This window comes from Vipera ursinii (genome assembly GCF_947247035.1).
Source record: "Vipera ursinii genome assembly, chromosome: 17".
In the NCBI taxonomy this organism is placed as follows: domain Eukaryota; kingdom Metazoa; phylum Chordata; class Lepidosauria; order Squamata; family Viperidae; genus Vipera; species Vipera ursinii.
In genome coordinates this window covers 2,979,907-3,002,125 of record NC_139530.1, presented here as the reverse complement: position 1 = coordinate 3,002,125, position 22,219 = coordinate 2,979,907, and the positions used below count along the sequence as shown (strand labels likewise).

General features: G+C 44.6%; 1 protein-coding gene across 1 annotated transcript in view; it reads right to left on the bottom strand.

Annotated features, from left to right (window-relative positions):
• The window catches only part of PRDM16 (PR/SET domain 16), a gene marked incomplete at its 5' end in the record, with an annotated part of 172,594 nt that overhangs the window by 44,590 nt on the left and 105,785 nt on the right, over nt 1–22,219 (bottom strand). Inside the window, one exon of the mRNA XM_083375787.1 lies at nt 19,180–19,230. Coding sequence (XP_083231913.1) covers nt 19,180–19,230 — 51 coding nt within the window. The remainder of the gene's footprint in view (nt 1–19,179; nt 19,231–22,219) is intronic.

Here is a 22,219-nt window from a genome sequence, read left to right as displayed (position 1 = left end):
GGACACCGTTTCCTTCCTTAGGAGATGTAGAACCACATCTTAACAAAAGGGGGCATCTTCGTATAGGAATTTTTGCCAGATTTCCCAAGGAATATACTTTTAAAGCAAAATAAAGGGTAGAATAAAGACCGCTTTTGGATAACGTCTGTTTGGGGGGGGGGTTGCTTTTAGTTTTTAATTTGAAACATTCTCTCCTATCGTGATTTTAAAAAAAAGGAAAAAAAAGGATAAATTCATGGATTGCAGTGAGGATATTGCGTATCCATTTACTTAGAGTTTTGTTTGTTTTTTTTAAAAAAAAGTTGTTTAACTCCTTGCCAAAAAAACGGAGGGAAGTTTTTACGCCGGGCTCTCTTGCTGTAATTGCACAGACTCGATACAGCAACGATTATGTTCTAATTCAATTTTCTCAAAGTTCAGAGCACACATCATTATTTGTTTTTTTTTTCCTTTTTTTCTTTTAATCTAAGAACTGAATCTGGGAGTAAGTGGTGAGATAGTTTATGTATCTTGGATTGCAACCATCTTTTTTGCAAGCTGTTGCCATCCAAACAAATTTGGGGACAGCGGCCCTGGCCAGCCAGAACGGGATCTCTGGAAAATGTCAGTCTGCCAAACCACGATTAAGCCAGCATTAATCTACTGTTTTGAGTATGCCGAGTAGAAAGAGGGGTACTAGAGAGGTGGGAATCAGATCAGTTATAAACCACAGTTGCATTTTTTTAAAAAAAAAACAAACAATAGCCTAAGCTTGTGCAATTTTCTTTTTTGCGTAGCGTGGTGGCTTGTGATGTAAATTTTTCCCCAAATGCCATGATTGAAGCGGTAACATAACAAACATACATGGAAAGCAAATGAAGGAGGTGTCAAAACTACCGCTGGAAGTTTTTAAGAAGAGGTTTTTCCGGAATGGTAGAGTGTCTCCTGCTTGAACAGGGGGTTGGGATAGAAGACCTCTGAGGTCCCCTTCCAACTCTTGTTATTCTGCATTCCATATTTACGCCCACACACAAGCAGACAGAGTTACATTTCTCTCTCTTTATAGATGGCCCTTTATAAATCCCCTCCGATTTCAAAAGAAGCTTTCACCGTCAAATCGCAAAGCCGTCCGCCACCTTCCCCTTGCCACAGAACCGACCGATACTTATCGTGATCGTCCCTTGCGATGGGTCGGTGACTCAACTTGGGGATCCTTCAAGGTGGCGCCCTCCAGAGGCGGAGGGACGCCCACCCCCACAAGGCCCGGCCGGTGCCTGCTACTCCATCAGGTCAAGAAGAGCTGAGCAAAGTGGGCAGGAAACTGACCGCCCCTCAACTCCCATCCCAGGGACGGTGCCTCCCGCTGCCAATGCGGCCTGGAAGGCGACGTGGGCAACCCGGTTTCAGCTCGGGCCTTTGTACAGGAACTCCCATCCCTGAAAACTTTCCTTCTTACGTGTTAAACTTTATGTTTTTTGGGTTGTTTTTTTTTGGCTTGGCTGGCTCTTGACCAAGATCATGCCTTGATATCTCCCCAAAGCCGAGCCATTAGCTGCCTCCTGTAATTGTTCCTTCCAATAGGTCAGTTCCTTGCTTTCTTGTGATCCAAAAGTCCTGGGTTTTGCTCGTCTGGTCCTGGTGGGCTTTGCAGACACCGGCCAACAAAGCCAGACTAAAGCCTTGTCTGATCTATGATTTTTATGACCGGCCCCGTATCTCCAGCGCAGAAATTAGCCGGGTCGTAAATCACCCAACTGGGACATCTAACTAATAACCTTACTCACCGTCGGGGCCCTTTCCATGACCCCGAATAAAGAAGAGCTGTTCTGGGCACTGGATCCGGGGTCTGGACACGTAGATCACACGGAAACCTGAAGCCCTGAGCCTGTTCTCTTTTTTTTTTCTCTAAAAAAAAAGCAGGTTCTTAAGGCAGGGATGATCTGAAGGGATCCTGAGATACTGTCCCAAATGTAGCAGGACTACTAGATTGTGTAACAGCTTTGTGACTGACTGAACAACGGCAGCGATTCGCTTAACAACCGTGTTGATAGAGGTCGTAAAGCAGGGTACAACTCACACTGGGCAACGGAAATTTGGGGCTCAAACTGTGCTCGTAAGCCACCTTCTTGGGCTACCTTGGGAGTGTTGGCAAAGCCAGCCAAATTTCTCACCGGAGGCGAGACAATCTTAGAGCTGGGTGCCCTTTTGAGCCAACTGAGCAGAGTTTGGTTTCTGAAAGAGCCAGATAATTCCTTGAAATATTTCCCCTGGGAGGGGGGGATGCAAAAGCATGCAGCAGACAGAGCTGCTGGCCACCATCAAGTACATCTTGATAAATGGCCGGTTTGCAGGGCTGTCATGCTGACCCCAGGGGGAAATGGAGGGGGGGTGTCTTTCTCCAAAGGGTTTATTACCAACCTGTGGCCAAAACGGTGATCAATCACCTTGATCCAAGGTGGCAAACCAACGGACGCAGAAGAAGATGGCCAGGGCTCCGATCAAGATTAAATTGACAAATGATAGGAAGGAGAACTGGCGGGGGGGGGTTCCTTTGGGGAGGGGAAGGGTAGGGCCACCAGCACACTGATCGGTGGTCCACAACATGGCTGTGACGGGGGGGGAGAGTTGAGACAGGGTCCAGTTTGTTAAGTTAGTATCACTGTTGGGAAGTGAGTCTGGCTTGCCCCATGGACTTTGCTTGTCAAAAGGTCGCAAATTGTGATTGTATGATTTCGGACACTGCAACGCGTCATAAATATAAACCAGTTGGCAAAGGCCCAAACTCTTTGTGCAGCACATCTACTGGCTGCCTGAGGCTCCAGAAAAGATCATCTCAGATCGTAGAGTCCAATTTTGGGGTTTGGGCAGGAGTTCCTAAAATCTCCAGGGAACCATCATGGGGCTCAGCTCCTCACATCATCCAGCTACTAATGGTGGCTGCGATCGTACAAATGGCGTCCTGGAGCAGTATTACCTCAGACATTATATTAATTACCGACAAGACATTCATTACCAACAATAAAGTTGGATGCCCCTCCTCTCTTCTGCGGAGGTCGCCTACCACAACTCAGTACACAGTAGCACCAGATTCACTACATTTAAAGTGGCCGTGGGACAAGATTTTGTGTCTGTCCCTAAATTACCTCAGGCTAACCCACTGACTCCATTGCTGAAAGATTGGGTTGCTCAGTTACAGAACAGCTGGTGAGAAAAGCTTTGGATGAAGCCTCCACCACCTCCTCCTCCTCCTCATATGACCCTGGGGATGCTGCAACAGTCGTTAAGGGTGGAAAAGGGTCGTAAGTCACTTTTTAAAGTGCTGTGGTAACTTTGAACAGTCGCTAAATGAACGGTTGTAACTCAAGGGCTATGTTTATGCAGATGGCTTGGTCACTGTTTTACAGGTAGACTGGGGTCACTTCTGTTTCTAAGGCCCACTCGGAATCTTTTAGAATTTTTGCACTACGGACCCTGCTGGAACCCACATTCTGTTGTTATAATAAGCAGTCATATTTCTTGTTATGAAACTCCAAGGTATTTAAGAGGCGCACCGCTGAGGCAGTACTTCACTCGACGTATTTACTAAGGACGTCTAAATACGTTCGTATGGATATGCATTGAAAAGTTAAAGAGATCTAAATTGTCAAAACGGCAGGGGAGCCAGTTTAATGGGACCGAATGCCGACTCTCGAGGGCGCGGAAAAATGCAAGCACCACGGCGCCAAGACGCCAGGCAAACTCTTCCGACTTGCATTATTGGTGTTGGTTCACACTCTCCCCCCCCCCGCCCCGTTCGGTTTTAAGTGGCAGGATCCATTTCATGGAACCGCAAAGCTGCAGTGCGGAGATGGGGTTGCAGTCGGTCATCCAGGGAACCCTTGAGGTTGGGCCTTCCCAGAGACCCTAATCCCCTGCTTAACAACCGAGGGTGGGAAGGAAATGAAGCAACCCAGAGCTAAGGAGAAATTTCCTATCAGTGAGAACAATTAATCAGCCTCCAGAAGTTGTGGGGGCTCCATCACTTGAAGGTTTTTTTTAAGAAGAGACTGGACAACCATTTGTCGGTAATGGTCTAGGGTCTCCTGCATGAGCAGAGGGGTTGGGCTAGAAGACCTCCGAGGTCCCTTCCGACTCGGGTGATTCTGTGATTCTTTCCTAATGGCCACCGGCTCTGCAGATTGTCACCTCTGGTGTTTTTCTACAGATAGATAGCTTTTCCCCTCTGTAACAACCCCGCAGCTAAGATGCTAGGTTTCTTTTTGGCTAAAATCGACATGACATGACTTAGAAGGCAGGTGTTATTCTAATTAGCTATTGTTGGGCTATCAAAAGTCAGAGTTGATTAAAGCTCCTAAGCACAAGTGCTGTATTTTATTTCAAAGAATATTACAAACTCCATGCTGAGGCCTTTTCAGACGGGCTTACCTTCTGGGGTCGGTTAAGAGCCCATGCCAGCAGTAATAAAAACTCAAATCTGCATAAACCTTCGGGGTTTTTTTAATTCAAGCAGAGTCATTTCATTAGAAATATGTTACTTTATGAAATAGGCTTGCCAGCAAGGGGAGAGAGGGGGGGAAAAAAACCTGATTTCTTAAGAAATGTGAATGGCATCTCTCTAGTGATTAAACCGAGATTAATGGAAGCTCCTACTGGTGGCTGTAAGTCCATTTTATTGCTAATTCATTTAGCTACTATTTCAGATGTACTTGATGAAAGTCACCTGCTAGGATGTCGTGTTTTGGCAAGGGAGGATAGCCATTATGGTTGAAATTCCAAATAGATTTCTTTTCTCTCTCTCTCTCTCTCTCTCTCTTTTTGATGATTATGAAGGAAGCTTTGAAAAGTGTCTTGCATTAGGCAGTCTGCTCGGGGACATATTGTTTAATGTGTTCAATTAGTTAAAAAAAAAATAAGACATGCGTCAGGGATGAAATATTCATGGGACTGTGGTTTGCCTTTTGCCCCCAGTTGTGATGCTAGAATATGTTGAATTTCCCCCTTTTGGGGGGCAGAGGGTGAGGGGGACGAGTTTACATTTGGAGTTGAGGCCTATAAGGGATTTATTGCAAGAGTGAACGTAGGACATATGAGTAAGGAGAAGAAAACGCCCTTTTTAATTTGAAATTAACGAATCGAAATTAAGCCAGGTTGGTTTGACGTCACACGCGTCCTGCAAGTCACGGAATGAGACAGAGTATCGGTGGTGCCAAATAATAAGAATAATTCCGCAGTTCCATACTAAGCGATGGCTAGATTTAATCTTCCGCAATGTGAATAATATCCAGCTGCATGGACTTCAAATCCCAGAATCGCACAGCCAGAAGACTCTGGGAGTTGAAGTCCAGACCTCTTCAGGTTCCACAGGTTGAGAAACACTATCGTAGAGGTTTCACCAAAGGCCTGGAGTCACCAGGTGAAGCCTTGAGGTGAGGACTTGACATGAAGCTCTCAGCTGGACTGGAAAGCCACAAATGAAATCCTTTCCTGAAGAATTACAGGGAAGCCACAAAGCCAATATGGAGATGAAAGCCAAAGAACCAAGCCATAAAGTGAATCCAGACAGAAAAAAAACAGATTGATTGATTGATTGATTGAAGTGAGGGGGTTAGACTAGAAGACCTCCAAGGTCCCTTCCAATTTTGCCCTGTCTTTGCCCTGTGTGCAGCAAAGTACACTTTGAAACAGAAGACATAGGACTAAGGAAAATTAAAATGAATTAAATTGGCTGACACGTTCTAAAGTGGAATCGTTTAGCGTCTTCTAGGCTGTATTTCCAAAGAATCAAAGCAAAACAGGGAAGAAAAATGTAAGTCTTCCTAGGCTAGCTAGAAACGTACTTTTTTGTATTCGTTACACGGATGCCTTCACACAAACACACACACACACCCCAAGATATAAAACCCAGCTAACTAAGTTTCGCTACCAAGATTTTTCCCACAAGGAGAGCCGAGTCGGATCTTCGCAGAACTGGGAGCTCCCGGCAAATTTTTTTAAATAAAAAAAAAAGTAAAGAAATTAAATCTTCTCCCTTTCCTGTACAACTTCCCTTCCTCGATGTCGGCAATTGATTAAGAAAATGATTTATTTTTTTTTCCAAAGTCCCATTTTGGTGCTGGTGGCCTCCATAAAATTTCTCCCTGCTTTCTCCTGTTTTTCCCGCCTTGCAATGCCCTTGTTTTTACAGGCCCTTTAAAGGGACGTGTTAATTATGTTGCCACTGCTGTAATTTCTCCCTGTAGTCCATTAATTAAGAGGTCACAATCTGAAAGCATGTTTACCCAATAAGCCTTCTTTTTTAATTATCTTAATTGCTCGGATACTGAAAAGGCTCAATTTCCCTCCCCCACCCCCACCCCTTTCCTCGTTCCCTCGCTGAACTAGCAAACAAAGATTAAAAATAAATATATAAATTTAAAAAAACCACCTTATAGGAACAGGTTTGTTTACTGTCAGGAAAGTAGATGCCACGCCTTCTTGTTATCGATAAAAAAATACATTTTCAACAGAGGAACAATAGAGAAAACGTTAGTTTACGGACGCTATAAATTGCAACAACAACAACAATAATTCCAATTTGGAATATGTCTAAAAGTTAGGAGAGCCAGTACAGAAATGCAGAAAACCTGAAGAGGGTTGATTCATATGAATGTGAGCGGCGGATGATTTTTTTAAAAAAATGGTTTTGCAAGCCACACCCACATATGAAAACGCGAATAGTTATCTAATAAGTGTTTAGTATTTAATCATGCAGCCTCTGGGAATTGTGAAACTTTGCAAAATTCAGGAATTATCACATCTTTTGCAAAATTCAAATCTGGTGACCTATTGAAAGAACCCAATTTTCCTTTTTGGCAGTAAATCTCATATAATGATAATAATGATAATAATAATGATAATAATAATGATGATAATAATAATAATAATAATAATAATAATAATAATAATAATAATAATAATAAAAAATTTATTTACGGCTCAAAGACCTAGATTGCAAGACAAATCTGCTCTAAAATTGGGCCTGAGAGAAGGCAGTTTAACGAATAAAATAAATATCACTAGCTAATAAGTTAAACAAGGAAGCAAAATAAAGGAAGTGACTTCTCAACCTCTCTCGGCACCGCGGCTCTGACGGAAATGGGACAGGCCGACAAACTATGGTTTGATTTGCTTTGGTTTTTGTTAATCCCCTCCCCCCCCCTTGTAATAAAGGAGAGGCTTGTTTCACATTAGCCTTCTCGGGAGCTGTCTAATATCAAAGCAAAATAAATTAATTAGAAGCCACTTAGGAAGCTGTGATGGGTGCCTGGGTGTTTTCCCCCCCCCTCTCCTCCCCTGCCATGCAAATTGTGTTTTTTTTTTCCTGATGGATTACACATGGGTGTTTAATAGTTCATTTGGCCGGTGTTTATCAATGGGGTCCATGGCAGCCTCGCACCCAGAGCTTCCTGGAACTTAAAGAGCCTTTAATACGGATTAAAGTGTCAGAGGCCTGGCCTGGCACAAAATCCCAACTTTATTAACTTCTCCGTGTCAGCTTGAAACGGAAAGAGGGTTTCTTTCTCCCCCACCACCAACACCACCATTCCTGTTCGGTTCCCGCCTGGATTGCTGTTAAAATATTTCCTGACACGGGATGAGGCCTCGTCGTTCTGAGCGTCAAAAGGCGATTCGACGTGGTTTGCTCCCGATTTTTTAAAATCTCTCTTTATACGCTGCTCTCCTTGCAGTGACTTGGAGAAGAAGCCTAAAGCAATGAAGGACTCCACTGCCAAAACCTGGAGTTCTCCTGGGGAACTCCTTGCCACCTGATGGAAACCAGGATGGAAAGGAGAACGAGATACCGGCTCATTGGCAGCCGAGCAACCAATAGCCACTAATCTTAGAAACAATGGCTAGACATCAGAGGGGCGACAGGGCTTCCCCGCCAGCTTTCTCAACACATCTGGCCACCAGTGTGCAGGGCACGGAAAGCTGGACAATTAGCGTTGTTCCCTAGGCCGTCCGTCTGGCAGACTCCCAAGATTCGTTTTTCTCCCTATGCACACGTATACTGTACATAACCCGAGCTAGACTGTGGTTTCCTCTGTGCCACAGAATGTATGTGGGTATGTGCATAATTCTGTGCTTGTTTATTTATTTATTTTTGTCATATTTAGGTAGGGCTTATCGGAGGGGGTGACCCTTTGAGAGCTGAATTTCATTTTAATGTGTGCCAATTAGTGTACATTGAAAGTGACAATAAAGTTATTGTTCTGTTCTATTCTATTCTGTTCTATTCTATTCTATTCATTTATTCCTATTCTATTTCTATTCTATTCTATTCTATTCTATAATTCTATTCTATTCATTTATTCCTATTCTATTTCTATTCTATTCTATTCTATTCTATAATTCTATTCATTTATTCCTATTATCTTCTATTCTATTCTATTCTATTCTATTCTATTCTATTCTATTCTATTCTTCTATTCATTTATTCCTATTATCTTCTATTCTATTCTATTCTATTCTATTCTATTCTATTCTATTCTATTCTATTCTATTCTATTCTATTCTATTCTATAATTCTATTCATTTATTCCTATTATCTTCTATTCTATTCTATTCTATTCTATTCTATTCTATTCTATTCTATTCTTCTATTCATTTATTCCTATTATATTCTATTCTATTCTATTCTATTCTATTCTATTCTATTCTATTCTATTCTATTCTATTCTATTCTATTCTATAATTCTATTCATTTATTCCTATTATCTTCTATTCTATTCTATTCTATTCTATTCTATTCTATTCTATTCTATTCTATTCTATTCTATTCTATTCATTTATTCCTATTATCTTATCTTCTATTCTATTCTGTTCTGTTCTGTTCTGTTCCAGCCCCACAAGGGCCTTCCTTCCTTGGGACACTCCTGCTTTTCCAAAAGCGTCACTCCACCCCTGGCACCTGACAACTTCAGAAACCCGTTTATCTAAATCTTTATTTAGTCTTTCCCCAAGTGCACACCTCTTATCCGGTTAAGCAGACAGCCTTCCCTCTCCCTCGCCCGAGTTGACAAAATTATAAAAGCAGAGCTTATTTTTCAACGGCTGGAGCTGCACCTGCCAGATGCCTGACTGGTCGCCAGGTCCTGACAAACCTGTTGAACTAAAGCCTGTTTTTCTTTGAATGGCTAAGATTTATGCCATCCAGGCACCAGGGCGCTGCCTTCTGCAAAATCCATCAATTTGAAGCATCCGCCAGGGGGCCGTTTCTCAACCTCGGCGCCTGGAAGAAGGCTGGACTTCAACTCCCAGAATTCCCCAGCCAGCAAGTTGTCTTTTCAAATGGGAGCTTCCATAGCAAGCCGATGGAACTGCTTCCTGCTTGAGCAAGGGGGGTTGGACTAGAAGATCTCTGAGGTCCCTTCCAACTCTGCAGTTCTGTATTCTGTTTCTCTCTTTATTTTCCCATGCCCGTCCCTGCCCTACCGTAAAAAAGGGAGGGGAAAAAAATTTCACTCACTCACACACACACACACACAAAACCAGGCCTTTCTCCTGCCTCCTGACATTGCTCAGTTTCTAGGTAGGGACCTGCGATGGGTGGAAAACACCCTTTTAACCGCCCCGACGACATTTTTCTCCCCCGATAAGCCGGCCAATTAATAATCGTGGTTTGAAAAGGGCCGAGGAGGTGAGAAAGCAAAGCCTTGGGCAAGGCATATTTGCACAGCATTAAGAGTCTCTTTTCACCTGATCAGGTAAACAGAGATATTTGTCCACCTCTGTGACTGTTGAGCATCGCTAGCCCTCACACACACACCCCTTCCCCACCCATCCAAAGCCACTTAATCATAATTCTGGACTTTCATATCTTGGGAAAGGGACAAAGGGTCCCCCCACCCCAACAGGGTTTAATTTTCCTCTGGAATGCTGGGAGTTTTGAGTGCCGCCCCCTTGATTATCAGTGTGTGTGTGTGTGTGTGTGTGTGTGTGTGTGTGTGTGTTTGTGTGGTGGCCCCCAAGCCAGAAGTTCCAAAAACCTCCAAGGTCCCTTCCAACTCTATTCCGATTGATTGATTGATTAATATGGTCTAGGGTCCCCTGCTTGGGCAGGGGGTTGGACTAGAAGACCTCCAAGGTCCCTTCCCACTCTGTTATTCTCTAATTCTCGTCTACCCCACAGGGTTGTTGTGTTGCTCGAAAGAGGGGAGGGGTGTGAGCTAATGCGAGCCGGGTTTATCTTGCGGAGGGGAGGGGGGGTCTTCCCAAGTGAGCTTTCCCTCTAAACTGTGTCCTGTATTGTCAGCTGTGGTTGAAGGTTTGTCGAAGGATGTCAGGAAGGCCAGGAGGCCGATGACAGAAGGATTTCTTTCACATCCTTCCTGAGGTCGATTTGGGCTCCGGACAAGACCTGCTGGGCTTTTGACGGGTGCCGGCTGGCCAGCCAGGCACTCCTTTGGGGGGGGCGTTTCTGGCCATTTGAAATGGGAGGAGGTCGGGAAGCTTCGGGGTCCCTTCCGAGACACCGGGAAAACGGGGGCTATCAACGCCAGCCGGAGCGCGCGTCGTCTTAATTTTAAGGGAAAAGCTACGCTATTTGCACCCCAAATCACTCTGGGGCAGGCGTGGGTCCAGGTTTGAAAAGTGTGTGTGTGGGGGGGTTCCTTTCAAGAAATCAGAGCAGAGGCTTGACCTGCTAAGGGGAAGCAAAAGAAATGGTGTTTTTATTCACAGAGGCCCTGCATGAACTGATGATAGGAAACAACACTTAAGAAGATGGAAGGAAAGGCCAATTTTTCACTTGGGGGCATATATATCAGGCAGTGCAGCCATTTGCAACTATTCAGGAGCCCTATTTGCAGGTTTCCGTTTAAACATCCATGTAAAGATCCGAAGAGAAAGAGCAAGCAAAAGAGGCAAGCTGAATAACAGAATAACAGAGTCAGAAGGGACCTTGGAGGTCTTCTAGTCCATCCCCCTTGCTCAAGCAGGAAGCAGTTCCATCGGCTTGCTAAGCAGGGGACCCTAGACCATTTAAACCAATCGATCAGAATAGAGACGGGAGGGGCCTTGGAGGTCTTCTAGTCCCAAAACAAAAACGTGGAATTCTCCACCACAAGATGGAGCTAACCAGGATGGGAGAAAACCCGGACAGATCCACACATTCAGGACGGAGCTGACAAATGCTCCTTTCAAAACTTTTCGTCTACTTTTAAATTGTTGTGTCCCCTGCCTGTGCAACCTCAAGGAAAGCATCTCGGCTTCACTCCAAAGGGGAACCCCGGTGTACATTTAAGGCGAAAGAGAGAGAGAGAGAGAGAGAGAGAGAGAGAGAGAGAGAGAGAGAGAGAGAGAGAGAGAGAGAGAGAGAGAGAGAGAGAGAGAGAGAAAGAAAGAAAGAAAGAAAGAAAGAAAGAAAGAAAGAAAGAAAGAAAGAAAGAAAGAAAGAAAGAAAGAAAAGAAAGAAAAGAAAGAAAGAAAGAACATTGGGCATTTTGTGCCCAGCATCCTGCCTTGGCCTTGGCGTCCTCTGTTCCCCCCCCCACCAGCAAAAAAACCAAGGATGCAAAAACTTCTCAGAGGTACTTAGTTTCCATGGCAACCTGAGCTGACCTCCTCATTATTGTTCTCAAGAGGGGGAGCTGACTTTGCTATATGTTCATTCACTGAATTAATAGACTTCTCGCTCTTTGATTAAGGGCCGGGGCTTGTAATGAAAGAGAGGGAGGAGGAGGAGGAGGAGGAGTGGAAAAGAGAGAGAGAGAGAAAGAAAAGGAGGGAGAGAGAGAGAGAGAGAGAGAGAGAGAGAGAGAGAGGGAGAGGGAGGGAGGGAGGGAGAGAGACCGTCTCAAACAACTGTCCAGCTTTTTTTGTGGCAGGATTTGTGGAGCTGAAGTGAGCCGATTCAAAAGGGAGATTATAAGGACCCACTCAGAAGCTGTTCCTTGCTTTGGTTTCATAGAAACCGGGCTTCAGGGAAGGAACAGCCAAACAACAAGAGCCGGAAGGGACCTTGGAGGTCTCCTAGTCTAACCCCTGCTCAAGCAGGAGATCTTATATCATTTCAAACAAATGTGTTTTTTTTTAAAAAAAAAAAACACCTGGCGTTGTTTGCCACAACTTCTGGTGGCAAGTTTCTCCTCTTGAGTTCCAGGTTGCTTCTCTCCTTGATTAGTTTCCATCCGTTGCTTCTTCTCCTGCCTTCGGGCGCTTTGGAGAATGAATTGAAAACCAACCACCACCACCACCCCGGTTTTTTGGGGGCAGCCCCTCAAATACTGGAACATTACTATCATGTTTAACTTATTTTAATTTTAATTTATTCTACAGGGCCATTAATTTAATTTTCTTTTAACTTCTGTATTATTGTATGTTATTGTTGTTAGCCGCCCTGAGTCCTTCGGGAGATAGGGCGGCATATAAATCCCAAAAATAAATAAATAAATAAATAAGTAAATAAATAAGTAAATAAATAAATAAGTAAGTAAGTAAGTAAGTAAATAAATAAATAAATAAATGAATGAATGAATGAATGAATGAATGAATGAATGAATGAATGTTACTCCTAGTTCTTTCCTGCAACCCTTCTGGCCACCTTCTTCATACGTTTTAGCCTCCAGTGTCCTAAGGAGAAACCCAATTGTGGAGACCGCGTTCCCCATCTTGTCATCCTCTTCTCCCATGGAAGAAGCTTCTGTCTTTCTATCCCTTTCAGTCCCCTTGAGAATTTCTTCCATGTTTCTGGAGAGGAGGATTTCAAACTGACGCGTCTCTTAGAGGTGGCCCTCCAGAAAGGTTTGCCGAATCGGGATAATCGCTTAACGCAGCCATCTTGTCCGCCAGTTTAATTACGATGCTTCCTACTTGGGCAACAGGAAGTTCACTCAAATTCTTTTTTTTTTGTTTGAAAGAAAATCTGAAAGCTACAGATAGATAGATATAGATAGACACAGTGCTTTTTTTTGTAAAAGAAAAAGGTGCCGGAACTCACACATGTTATACAACCCGCCTTGCCTACCCTATAAGGTTCCATCCAAAAAAAGGTGCCGGAACTCCGTTCTGAGCGTTCTGTGACAAAAAAAGCCCTGGATAGATGATAGATAGATAGATAGATAGATAGATAGATAGATAGATAGATAGATAGATAGATAGATAGATAGATAGATAGATAGATAGATAGATGATGATAGATGATAGATAGATAGATAGATAGATAGATAGATAGATGATAGATAGATAGATAGATAGATAGATAGATAGATAGATAGATAGATGATGATAGATAGATGATTGATTGATAGATAGATAGATAGATAGATAAATAGATAGATAGATAGATAGATAGATAGATAGATAGATAGATAGATAGATAGATAGATAGATAGCCTTCATTGTCATTTTTTACTGTGGGCACACAAATAAAAAAAGGAAAACATGTATAAAGAAATGCTTCAGGTTCCAGGTCTTCTGAAGATACCAGAAATGGTGTTTTATTGGCCTCCTGCATTTCTGCCCTGTATTATAAGCGCCCCAAGGGGAGATTCACACAGCGCTCCCTCGCCCAGCCCAGGTTAGCACTAAACCAGCTTAACAAGCTTAGACTTGCTCTGTCCTTAGCTGACCAGCTAAGAACCTGGAGTGAAATTGTCTGGACAAGAGAAGGTGGAAATGGAAGGATTAAGAGCCAGAAGATTAGAAATGAACCTGGGGGAGAGCGGTAAGGTGTTTGTTTTTCCCCCAGCTAACTTTTTTCCATTATTATTACTAAAAGGCAAAGGTTTCGTGAGCTCATTCCTCAGGTACATAGGGCGGGGTGGGGTGGGGGAGATGTTATGAAAGCCTTCTGCCCTTGGATGGCAGTTGAGAATTGGAAAAGAGGCTAAGAGTCTTCCTGAAATTTTTGCGGTCCGCCCTTCTGTCTTGGAGAAGGAGCTTAATATAAGAAAATTAGGCTGAGGTCCCCATGTGGAAACCTTGAAATGCTGTTTGCCTGGACCATGAGACTTCAGACTTCCCCTTCTCTTCCTTCTTCCTTCCCTTCTCTTCTTCCTTCATTTCCTCCCTCCCTCCCTTTTCACTTTTCCTTCCTCCCTCTCTCTATTTTTTCTCTTTTTTCTTCCCTTCTTCCCTCCCTCCCTGCTTACCTTCCTTCCTTCCCTCCTTCTCTATCACTCCTTTCCTTTCCTTTCCTTTCCTTTCCTTTCCTTTCCTTCCCTTCCCTTCCCCTTCCTTTCCTTTCCTTTCCTTTCCTTTCCTTTCCTTTCCTTTCCTTTCCTTTCCTTTCCTTCCCCTTCCTTTCCTTTCCTTTCCTTTCCTTTCCTTTCCTTCCCCTTCCCCTTCCCCTTCCCCTTCCCCTTCCTTTCCTTTCCTTTCCTTTCCTTTCCTTTCCTTTCCTTTCCTTTCCTTTCCTTTCCTTTCCTTTCCTTTCCTTTCCTTGGAGCTGCTCGGCTTAAAAAGGACCAGACAAATGGAGTGCCCATAAACATGTGTCCATACTGTTATTATAAACCCCGGGAAAGGCCTTTAGGCCATTTGGCCAGCAGTAATTGCTCCACAAAAGACAGTTAACTGCCTTCCTGACTTTCTGAAGTTTGCTTTTTCATTCTCCTGGGCTGCCATTCATCAACGCCTGCTGGACCTTTCCTGCCTCCGAATGTAGCTGGAGGCTATTTCTGATGGTCTGGTCCTCCAGCCCCGGCTCTCCGTTCCTTCCCTTTGGGCCCAGCTAAGGTTTATAATTGTAAATTTATAAATTTCACAAATTATCATAATTCTCCATCCATCATGGTCCTTGGAACAATGGTTCCCCCAAGTATCAGATGGCTGGGATGGCCTACAGAGGGAGGGAGGGAGGAGGAGGAGGAGGAGGAGGAGGAGGAGGAGGAGGAGGAGGAGGAGGAGGAGGAGGAGGAGGAGGAGGTAAATAGAAAGAGATTTATGGACTACGGGGCTACGGATGTGTTGTTGCTTTTTTTTCAATGCCAAAAATTGGACGGATTTTGGATTTATCTTTCCTGGCGGTTGCCAAGGTGTATTTCCTGGCGGTTGCCAAGGTGTAGTTGGTAAGGACTGCCTGACAGAGGCCGGTGGGAAAGAGAAAATAGTATGAACGCACACAGACACACACAAAAGGACAACAGGGAAAAAAAACGGTTTCAGGATTATAGGAAGTCGTGCTAATTGTTCAGGATTATAGGAAGTCGTGCTATTTTCTGTAAACGCAATTCTGAGGGTGATACTTAAGGGGGAAAAAAGAATAAGGGACAAAAACGTGGAAGTCGTAATACCAAAGGGATTTTTTCGCATTTCTATCTATCTATCTATCTATCTATCTATCTATCTATCTATCTATCTATCTATCTATTATCTATCTATCTATCTATCTATCTATCTATCTATCTATCTATCTATCTTCCTTCCTTCCTTCGTCTTTTAATTTATTCTTACCAATTGAGATTTTCAGCAGAAAATAAACCACAAATAAATTTATCTTGTCCGTGTTTCTGTTTTCGGTCTACCTATCTCTCTATCCCAGTCTTTTGATTTGTTCTCGTTAACGAAGATTCCCCAGATAAATCACGAAATAAATCCAAGTCTCTCTCTCTCTCTCTCTCTCTCTCTCTCTCTCTCTCTCTCTCTCTCTGTTGTGTGTGTGTGTGTGTGAGAGAGAGAGAGAGAGAGGGGTGTGTGTGTGTGTGTGTGTTGTGTGTGAGAGAGAGAGAGAGAGGGAGGGAGAGGGAGAGGGAGAGGGAGGGAGAGGGAGGGAGAGGGAGAGGTGAGGGCGAAATGCCTGTCGCATTGGAGGCTGATAGATTGTGACTGAGTTTTAATAACCATGGGCCCATCTATTTTACCAGGTCCTTAACATGCCTCTTTATTTGTCCCTAAAGGCCTCTTCAGTCCAAGCCCTTTTATTCCAGTCTCTCGGCCTCTCCCTCGGGACGCTGGGGGTCGACTAAGAGTGATAGATAGATAACTCTATAGATTATCTTTCACAGATGTTTTCTCTCCAGTAGCCCCTTAGGCAATTCCCTCTAAGTAAACAGAGACTAAAAGGGAGGGGAGATATTGGAGAAAGATATCTCCCCAAATCCCTTTCAGAGGAAGGGGAAAAAAATAAAATAAAGCAGGTTTCCCCCCCACCCCCCCCACCCCAGGCCCAGCCAGAAAGAGAGTTCCTGTGGGGCTAGTCTTTCCCCAACCTCAAGCATCCGACTTTGTTTCATTTGCAGGAAAATGAAAATATGGGCAAGGTCAATTTGCTAACGTGGAAGGTTCTTACCACCAAAGGTTTCCTCTAGAAACCTAGGATGGGAAGGGACCTTATTTCATCCCGGACAAGTGGTTGTCCAATCTTGAAGACCACCAGTGATGGGACACTGGAAACCCACCCGTCATGTAAGTTCTTCTGGAAAATATGTCAGTGAAATACCATTGAGTTGTTTCGTGATTTTGGGGAGAGAACAGAGTTCAGGTCCAGCATATAATACAAGCAATGGCCCATCAAGGCAACTTCATCAAGGCCAACATGGGAGAGAACTTTGGGTCCCAGATACGGGACCGAGGTTTGAAGGTTGCTGGCAAGCGGCCACTGGTCCAACTGAAGATGCTTCTTGCATGAGAGGCGAAATGTCTTCCAGAAAACCAGCTGCCTTTTGAAAAAGCACCTGGGATGACTTGAGAATCTCCACAGATTCTCAGATCCAGAAAGGGTGGATTCACCAGCCTCAACTACCTACTTCCAAGCTTCAACGGATCAAGGGAACACGTTTTGTGTTTTAACCCCTCGTGTAAAGAAAAGTCAGCCAGGGATACACAAAGCACAAACATACGCTGCCAGTTCAACAGCCATTATTTTGCACATGTCCCGGGCTGGACACTCGGCTCTTCTAGGATGACTCTTTGGTGAGCTCCAGGTAAAGCGAAGCGCATTACGGACATATTCAACTCCCCAAATTCCCAGCCATATTATTATTTGCCATGCTGACTTTGCATTAGGGCAAAGTCAAACCCTTTCCTGCATAGAAGAAAGCAAAAAAAAAAAAACCACCCCTATTTTTCATCCCTTCCCAGGTCTACAGCTTCCCAAGCCATTCAGTTGAACTTTTTACCCTCCAGTTTTCACCTCCCCCTGGCCCGTTTTTAAAATCCTAAAACCCCTCCGTAAATTTATCACCCCATAAAGTCCTGACAGTGCTTCTTTTACTAAGTGTTTAAGGCAGAGTTTTATGTTGTTGGAAGGAAGACTGAGGCAGAGCATGAAATAGGTAGTAGAATAGAACAGAACAGGAGCTGGAAGGGACCTCGGAGGTCTTCTAGTCCAGCCCCCCGCTCAAGCAGGAGAACCTACACGTCTCAGACAGGTGACTGTCTAGCCTCTTCCTTAAAGACCTCCAGTGATGAAGCGCCCCACGATTTCTGGTGGCCATCCACTGGTTGATTGTCCTCACTGTTAGGAAGTTTCTCCTTAATTCCAAGTTGCTTCTCTCATTGTTTCTCGTCCTTCCCTCTGGTGCTCTGGTGAACAACCTGGCCCCCTCTGCCTTGTGGCAGCCCCTCAGATACTGGAATGCTGCTATCATGTCTCCCCTATTTCTTCTTTTCTTTAGACTAGCCAAGACCAAGTCCCGCAGCCGTTCTTCGTATGTTTTAGTCTCCAGGCCTTGGATCATCTTAGTTGCTCTTCTCTGAATTCCCCCCCCCCCAATTTTGGTGACCAAAATTGGCTGCAGTATTCCAGGTGTGGCCTCACTAGGTTTTGATAAAGCGGTAATAATACTTTGCGCGATCTTGATTCAAAGTCCAAAAATAGGTCCCCAAAACTGGCCTCGTTTCCCGCCCCCTTCCACAAAAAGAGCTTAAGAGCCACAAAAGCCAAAAGTTTCCTTTGGATGTCATGAACGTAAAAGGGGGTGGGGGAGTTTTCCAGAGCATGAGAGATTTCGTCAAATAGCCAAGCGTGCATTTCTCTCGATGGGAAAAATCTAAAATCCATATATCTCTCCTCTGGAATAAGAAGCCTCTCTGCTGCGACTCCGGCTCGGAGGCACGTTTGATGAGTTATGGAGGAGACGAACAGGGTAAAAAGTTCAGCATCCCTATGGGGATGTCCTTTTTCCAATTCATGCCCCAAATTCAGTTTGTGAAGGGCTTATGGGCCACCTCTGGGGAGAAAGGAAAAGAGTGCGCTGGGGCAGAGATGTGTCTCTGCGCACGGCTTTGCAAACTGCCTCCGGATTTTTTTTTTATTTTTTCTACAACTTTCAGCAGCAACTCCTGGGCCATTTCATTTTAACTCGGATAGCTCAGAAAATGTTGCTCCAACGAAGTAGAGACAGTCGCTGTGGTTTTGTATCCCCAAATTGCCATGCTGGGCCGGGGTCAAACCACTCACTTTGGATACCTAGAAAAGCGGGGTTTTGGCACAGAAATGGATCCTGAGTGTCTTGTGCTTAAGGATATGAACTGCGACGTCTGAAAGAAGAGAATGGAATGGTGTATTATAGGGTCCCTTGCTTGAGCAAGGGGCTGGACTAGACAGCCTCCAGGGTCCCTTCCAACTCTGCGATTCTGTTATAAGAATGTTTGACACTCCGTGCGCTGATGGTGTTACCTAGTCTGGTAATGAAACGTCTGCAGGAAAAGGACCAAGCTCAGAGAACATCAAGGAATTCACATTCCTCCTCCTGACAGATAATCCTATTTTCACCCAAACGGGCAGAACAAGTGTGGCGTAGTTCAAGGATTGCTGTCGGTTCACTCAACACAACAGGAGATGCTTCGGAATAAAGCGTTGAAGCCCGGAAAAGGCCACACATCCATGGGAAGAGCAGGGAAAGCCAAAAAGCCTTTGCCACGGAAGAAAATTGGGTGTTTGTACTTTAGAAATCAGGTGACGATCTGAGCATGGGCATCACACTGAAAGCGACACACAAATGTCTCTCCCCCAATTGAGAGGACCGACTGGGGTACCCGAAGAATCGATAAAAGTCGCCGCAAACAGCGAGATGATGGCATATACATTTAATAAATAAATAAACCCAAGTTTAACCACATTCCGCCATCACTAAACTGGAGACGGCCCTCCAGCGGGCTTGCAAACTAAAATGATGATGGTGATGATGACGATAATAATGATAATAGAATTTTTCCACCAGCGCTGAAGACTAAAATCAAGCAATTTTTTGGACCCGACCCAGTTTTTCATCTTACCTTTTTAATGCAGCCGTCTTGCAGGCCCGACTCGGAATCCGTGAGCATTTGCTGGAAGGAAAAGCGGGAAGAAAAAAAAAAAGACACCGTCAATTGACAGCTTGGGATGGAGAAGAGATTGTGTAAACCAGGTTTAAACGCAAGCAGATCTCAAAATACCCCTGTTGCATGCAGGCAGGGTCCCCTCCGTGTCCGATTTGGGCCTTCCCAGCAGCCCAAAATCGAGGGGGAAATAGCATAACATTTTTTTCCCTGTCTCTATTACGAGAATTCGTGGCTGGGACCATTGTCTCCATAGGCAGAGGTCCCCAACTTTTTGGGCACTGGGGACCGGGGAGAGCGTGGTTTTGCATGCTGCCTGCATCCCACAGATGGAGCTTTGCTTGTTTGTGCAGACCGGTTGCTGGCGTGCCGCGGCCCGGTACCGGTCCACAAACCACAAGCCAGCATCCCTAGGACCTCTCCGGGATAAAGTTCCCTATTTAGCCGTGCGCATCCATGGCGGCTCGGCCTTTCCAGACCGATGCAGTTTTCCCGGCTCAGATCAATTTGCTAAAAAGTGGCACAGCAAAGGAGAGGGAAAAAAAAAAATCTTCTTCCTTCCCTCTCTCCCAGTGCCGGAAACCAGAAAGCATTTGGGCCGGTTGAGATTTTTTTTTAATTTTTTTTTTGCAAATCCTCCCCACTTTCGGGAACTAAACATGTCAGGAGACGCCATGTGAATCTTTTTGAATCACAGTTTACAAGTCGGCATGCTCCGTCTGCATTTAGCTCTAATTTGATTACATTCTCCAGACGGGATCGCAATGATTTGTGTAAATAGTAATATTACCCATTCATCCCCATGTGCTCAAATAAATCGTTAGGCCCTGTGTGTGTGTTTGTGTGTGTGTGTGTGTGTGTGTGTGTACGCAAAATCTTCAGGATATACTTTTTTTAAAAAAAGGGGGGGAAAGAAAGCGAAGGAAAGGAACGACAACTACTGCGTAAAGTTTGTTTGTAAAAAGTTAATACCAAGAAAAGTCCAGAAAGCAAAATGCTTTGAGTGATGAACAACTCAAACAATCTCGGTGACTCAAACTTAACAACCGCGTCACTTGTTTAACAACTGCCAGGATTCGCTTAGCTAGTAAGGTGGCTACAAAGGTCGTAGAACGGGGCAAAACCTCTCTTAACAAATGTCTCGCTTAGCTACCCAAGTTTTGTTTGTAAGTCGAGGACTACGTGGGTAAGGTCCCCCTGTCCTGATAAAGGGGTTGGGCTGCATTAACAGAGGAACAGAATCAAGGTCACGTGAAGCGTTAATACCGCTTTACAAGGCCTTGGTAAGGCCACCCTTGGAATGCGGCATCCAGTTTAGGTCACCACGACGTAAAAAAGATGTTGGGACTCTAGAAAAAAGAGTGCAGAGAAGAGCAACAAAGATGATCAGGGCACTGGAGGCTAATAAAACGTGCAAAGAACAGTTGCTGGAATTGGGAATGTCTAGTTTAAGGAAGAGAAGGACGAGGGGTGACACGATAGCAGTCTTCCAGTATCTCAGGAACTGCCCCAAAGAAGAGGGAGTCAAGCTATTCTCGAAAGCCCCTGAAGGCAGGACGAGAAGCAACAGATGGAAACTAATAAGAAACTTCCTGACAGTCAGAACAATTAACCAGGGAAACTACCTGCCTCCAGAAGCGGTGAATGCTCCAACACGGGGAGTTTTTAAGAAGAGGCTGGACAGCCATTTGTCTGAAATGGCATAGGGTTTCCTGCCTGAGCAGGGGGTTGGACTAGATGACCTCCAAGGTCCCTTCCAACATTATTATTAGTAGTAGTGTAGTAGTAGTAGGCCTCCTCCCCGGTCCCTTCAATGACTCGTCTACCACCATGGCTATCTGTGGGAAGGGGTCAGGAGGAAGCGGGGGAAAAAATGTCACAATCTCCTTCTGGTTCCTTCCAAGCTCTGATGCCGACAAGATTTTTCTCCTCCTTTGAAACTCGACCTCCGTCCCTTTTTTTTTTGTTTGTTTGGGGTTTTTTTAATCGGTGTCTTTCTCGGGCGAAGCTAAATCAATGGCGAGAACAAGCGTGATCTTTGATATCAAGAGGTCAGGATCTCACTTCAATAAAGCAAAGTAGGGAATAAATTAAATGGGTGGGGTGGGGCTAGCAGTTCTCGCTGGCCTAGCTTGGATCCATCCATTCATTTCCAGCAACCTTTTCCGTTCGAGGGGTGACCTCAGTATCGACAAAGGGATAAAAAGGGAGATGAATTCCCTCTAGCGCCGGGATTTTGAGAGTCGGCTGGAGAGGATGAGCTGTAATCATAATACTTCAATCAGGAACGTCGTCTTTCTTCGGCTTTATTAATGCCGGCACGTGCTTTGCTGGATTAATAGAACAGAATAGCATCACAACAATGGGAAGGGACCTTGGAGGTCTTCTAGTCCAGCCCCCTGCTCAAGCGGAAGACCCCATATCATTTCACACAGGTGGCTGTCCAGTCTTTCCTGAAAAACCTCCAGTGATGGAGCACCCACCACTTCGGGTGGCAAGCCGTTCCACTGGTTAATTGTCCTCCCTGTTAGGAAGTTTCTCCTTCATTCCTGGATGCTTCTCTCCTTGGTTAGTTTCCATCTGTTGCTTCTTGTCCAGCCTTCAGGGGCTTTGGAGAAAAGCTTGACTCCCTCTTCTTTGGGGCAGCCCCCGAGATACTGGAACACTGCTTATCATGTCCCCCCCACCAAGTCCTTCTTTTCTCTAGACTAGTCATACCCAAACTTCTGTTTCCAGGCCTTTAATCTTCTTAGTTGCACTTTTCTGCACTTCTGCAAAAGTCTCAACATCTTTTTTGTAATGGATGCTCCAGGTGTGGCCTTACTAAGGATTCATAAAGCGGTACGAACACTTCATGTGATCTTGATTCTATGCCTCTGTTTATACAACTCAGGATCGTGTTAGCTTTTAAGTTGTCTGACCACCCAATCTGGCCTGGCACCTTGAGAGAAAATCTGGAGATGGGTGTCAGATTTGATACCCACCAGCCAAAACCTCC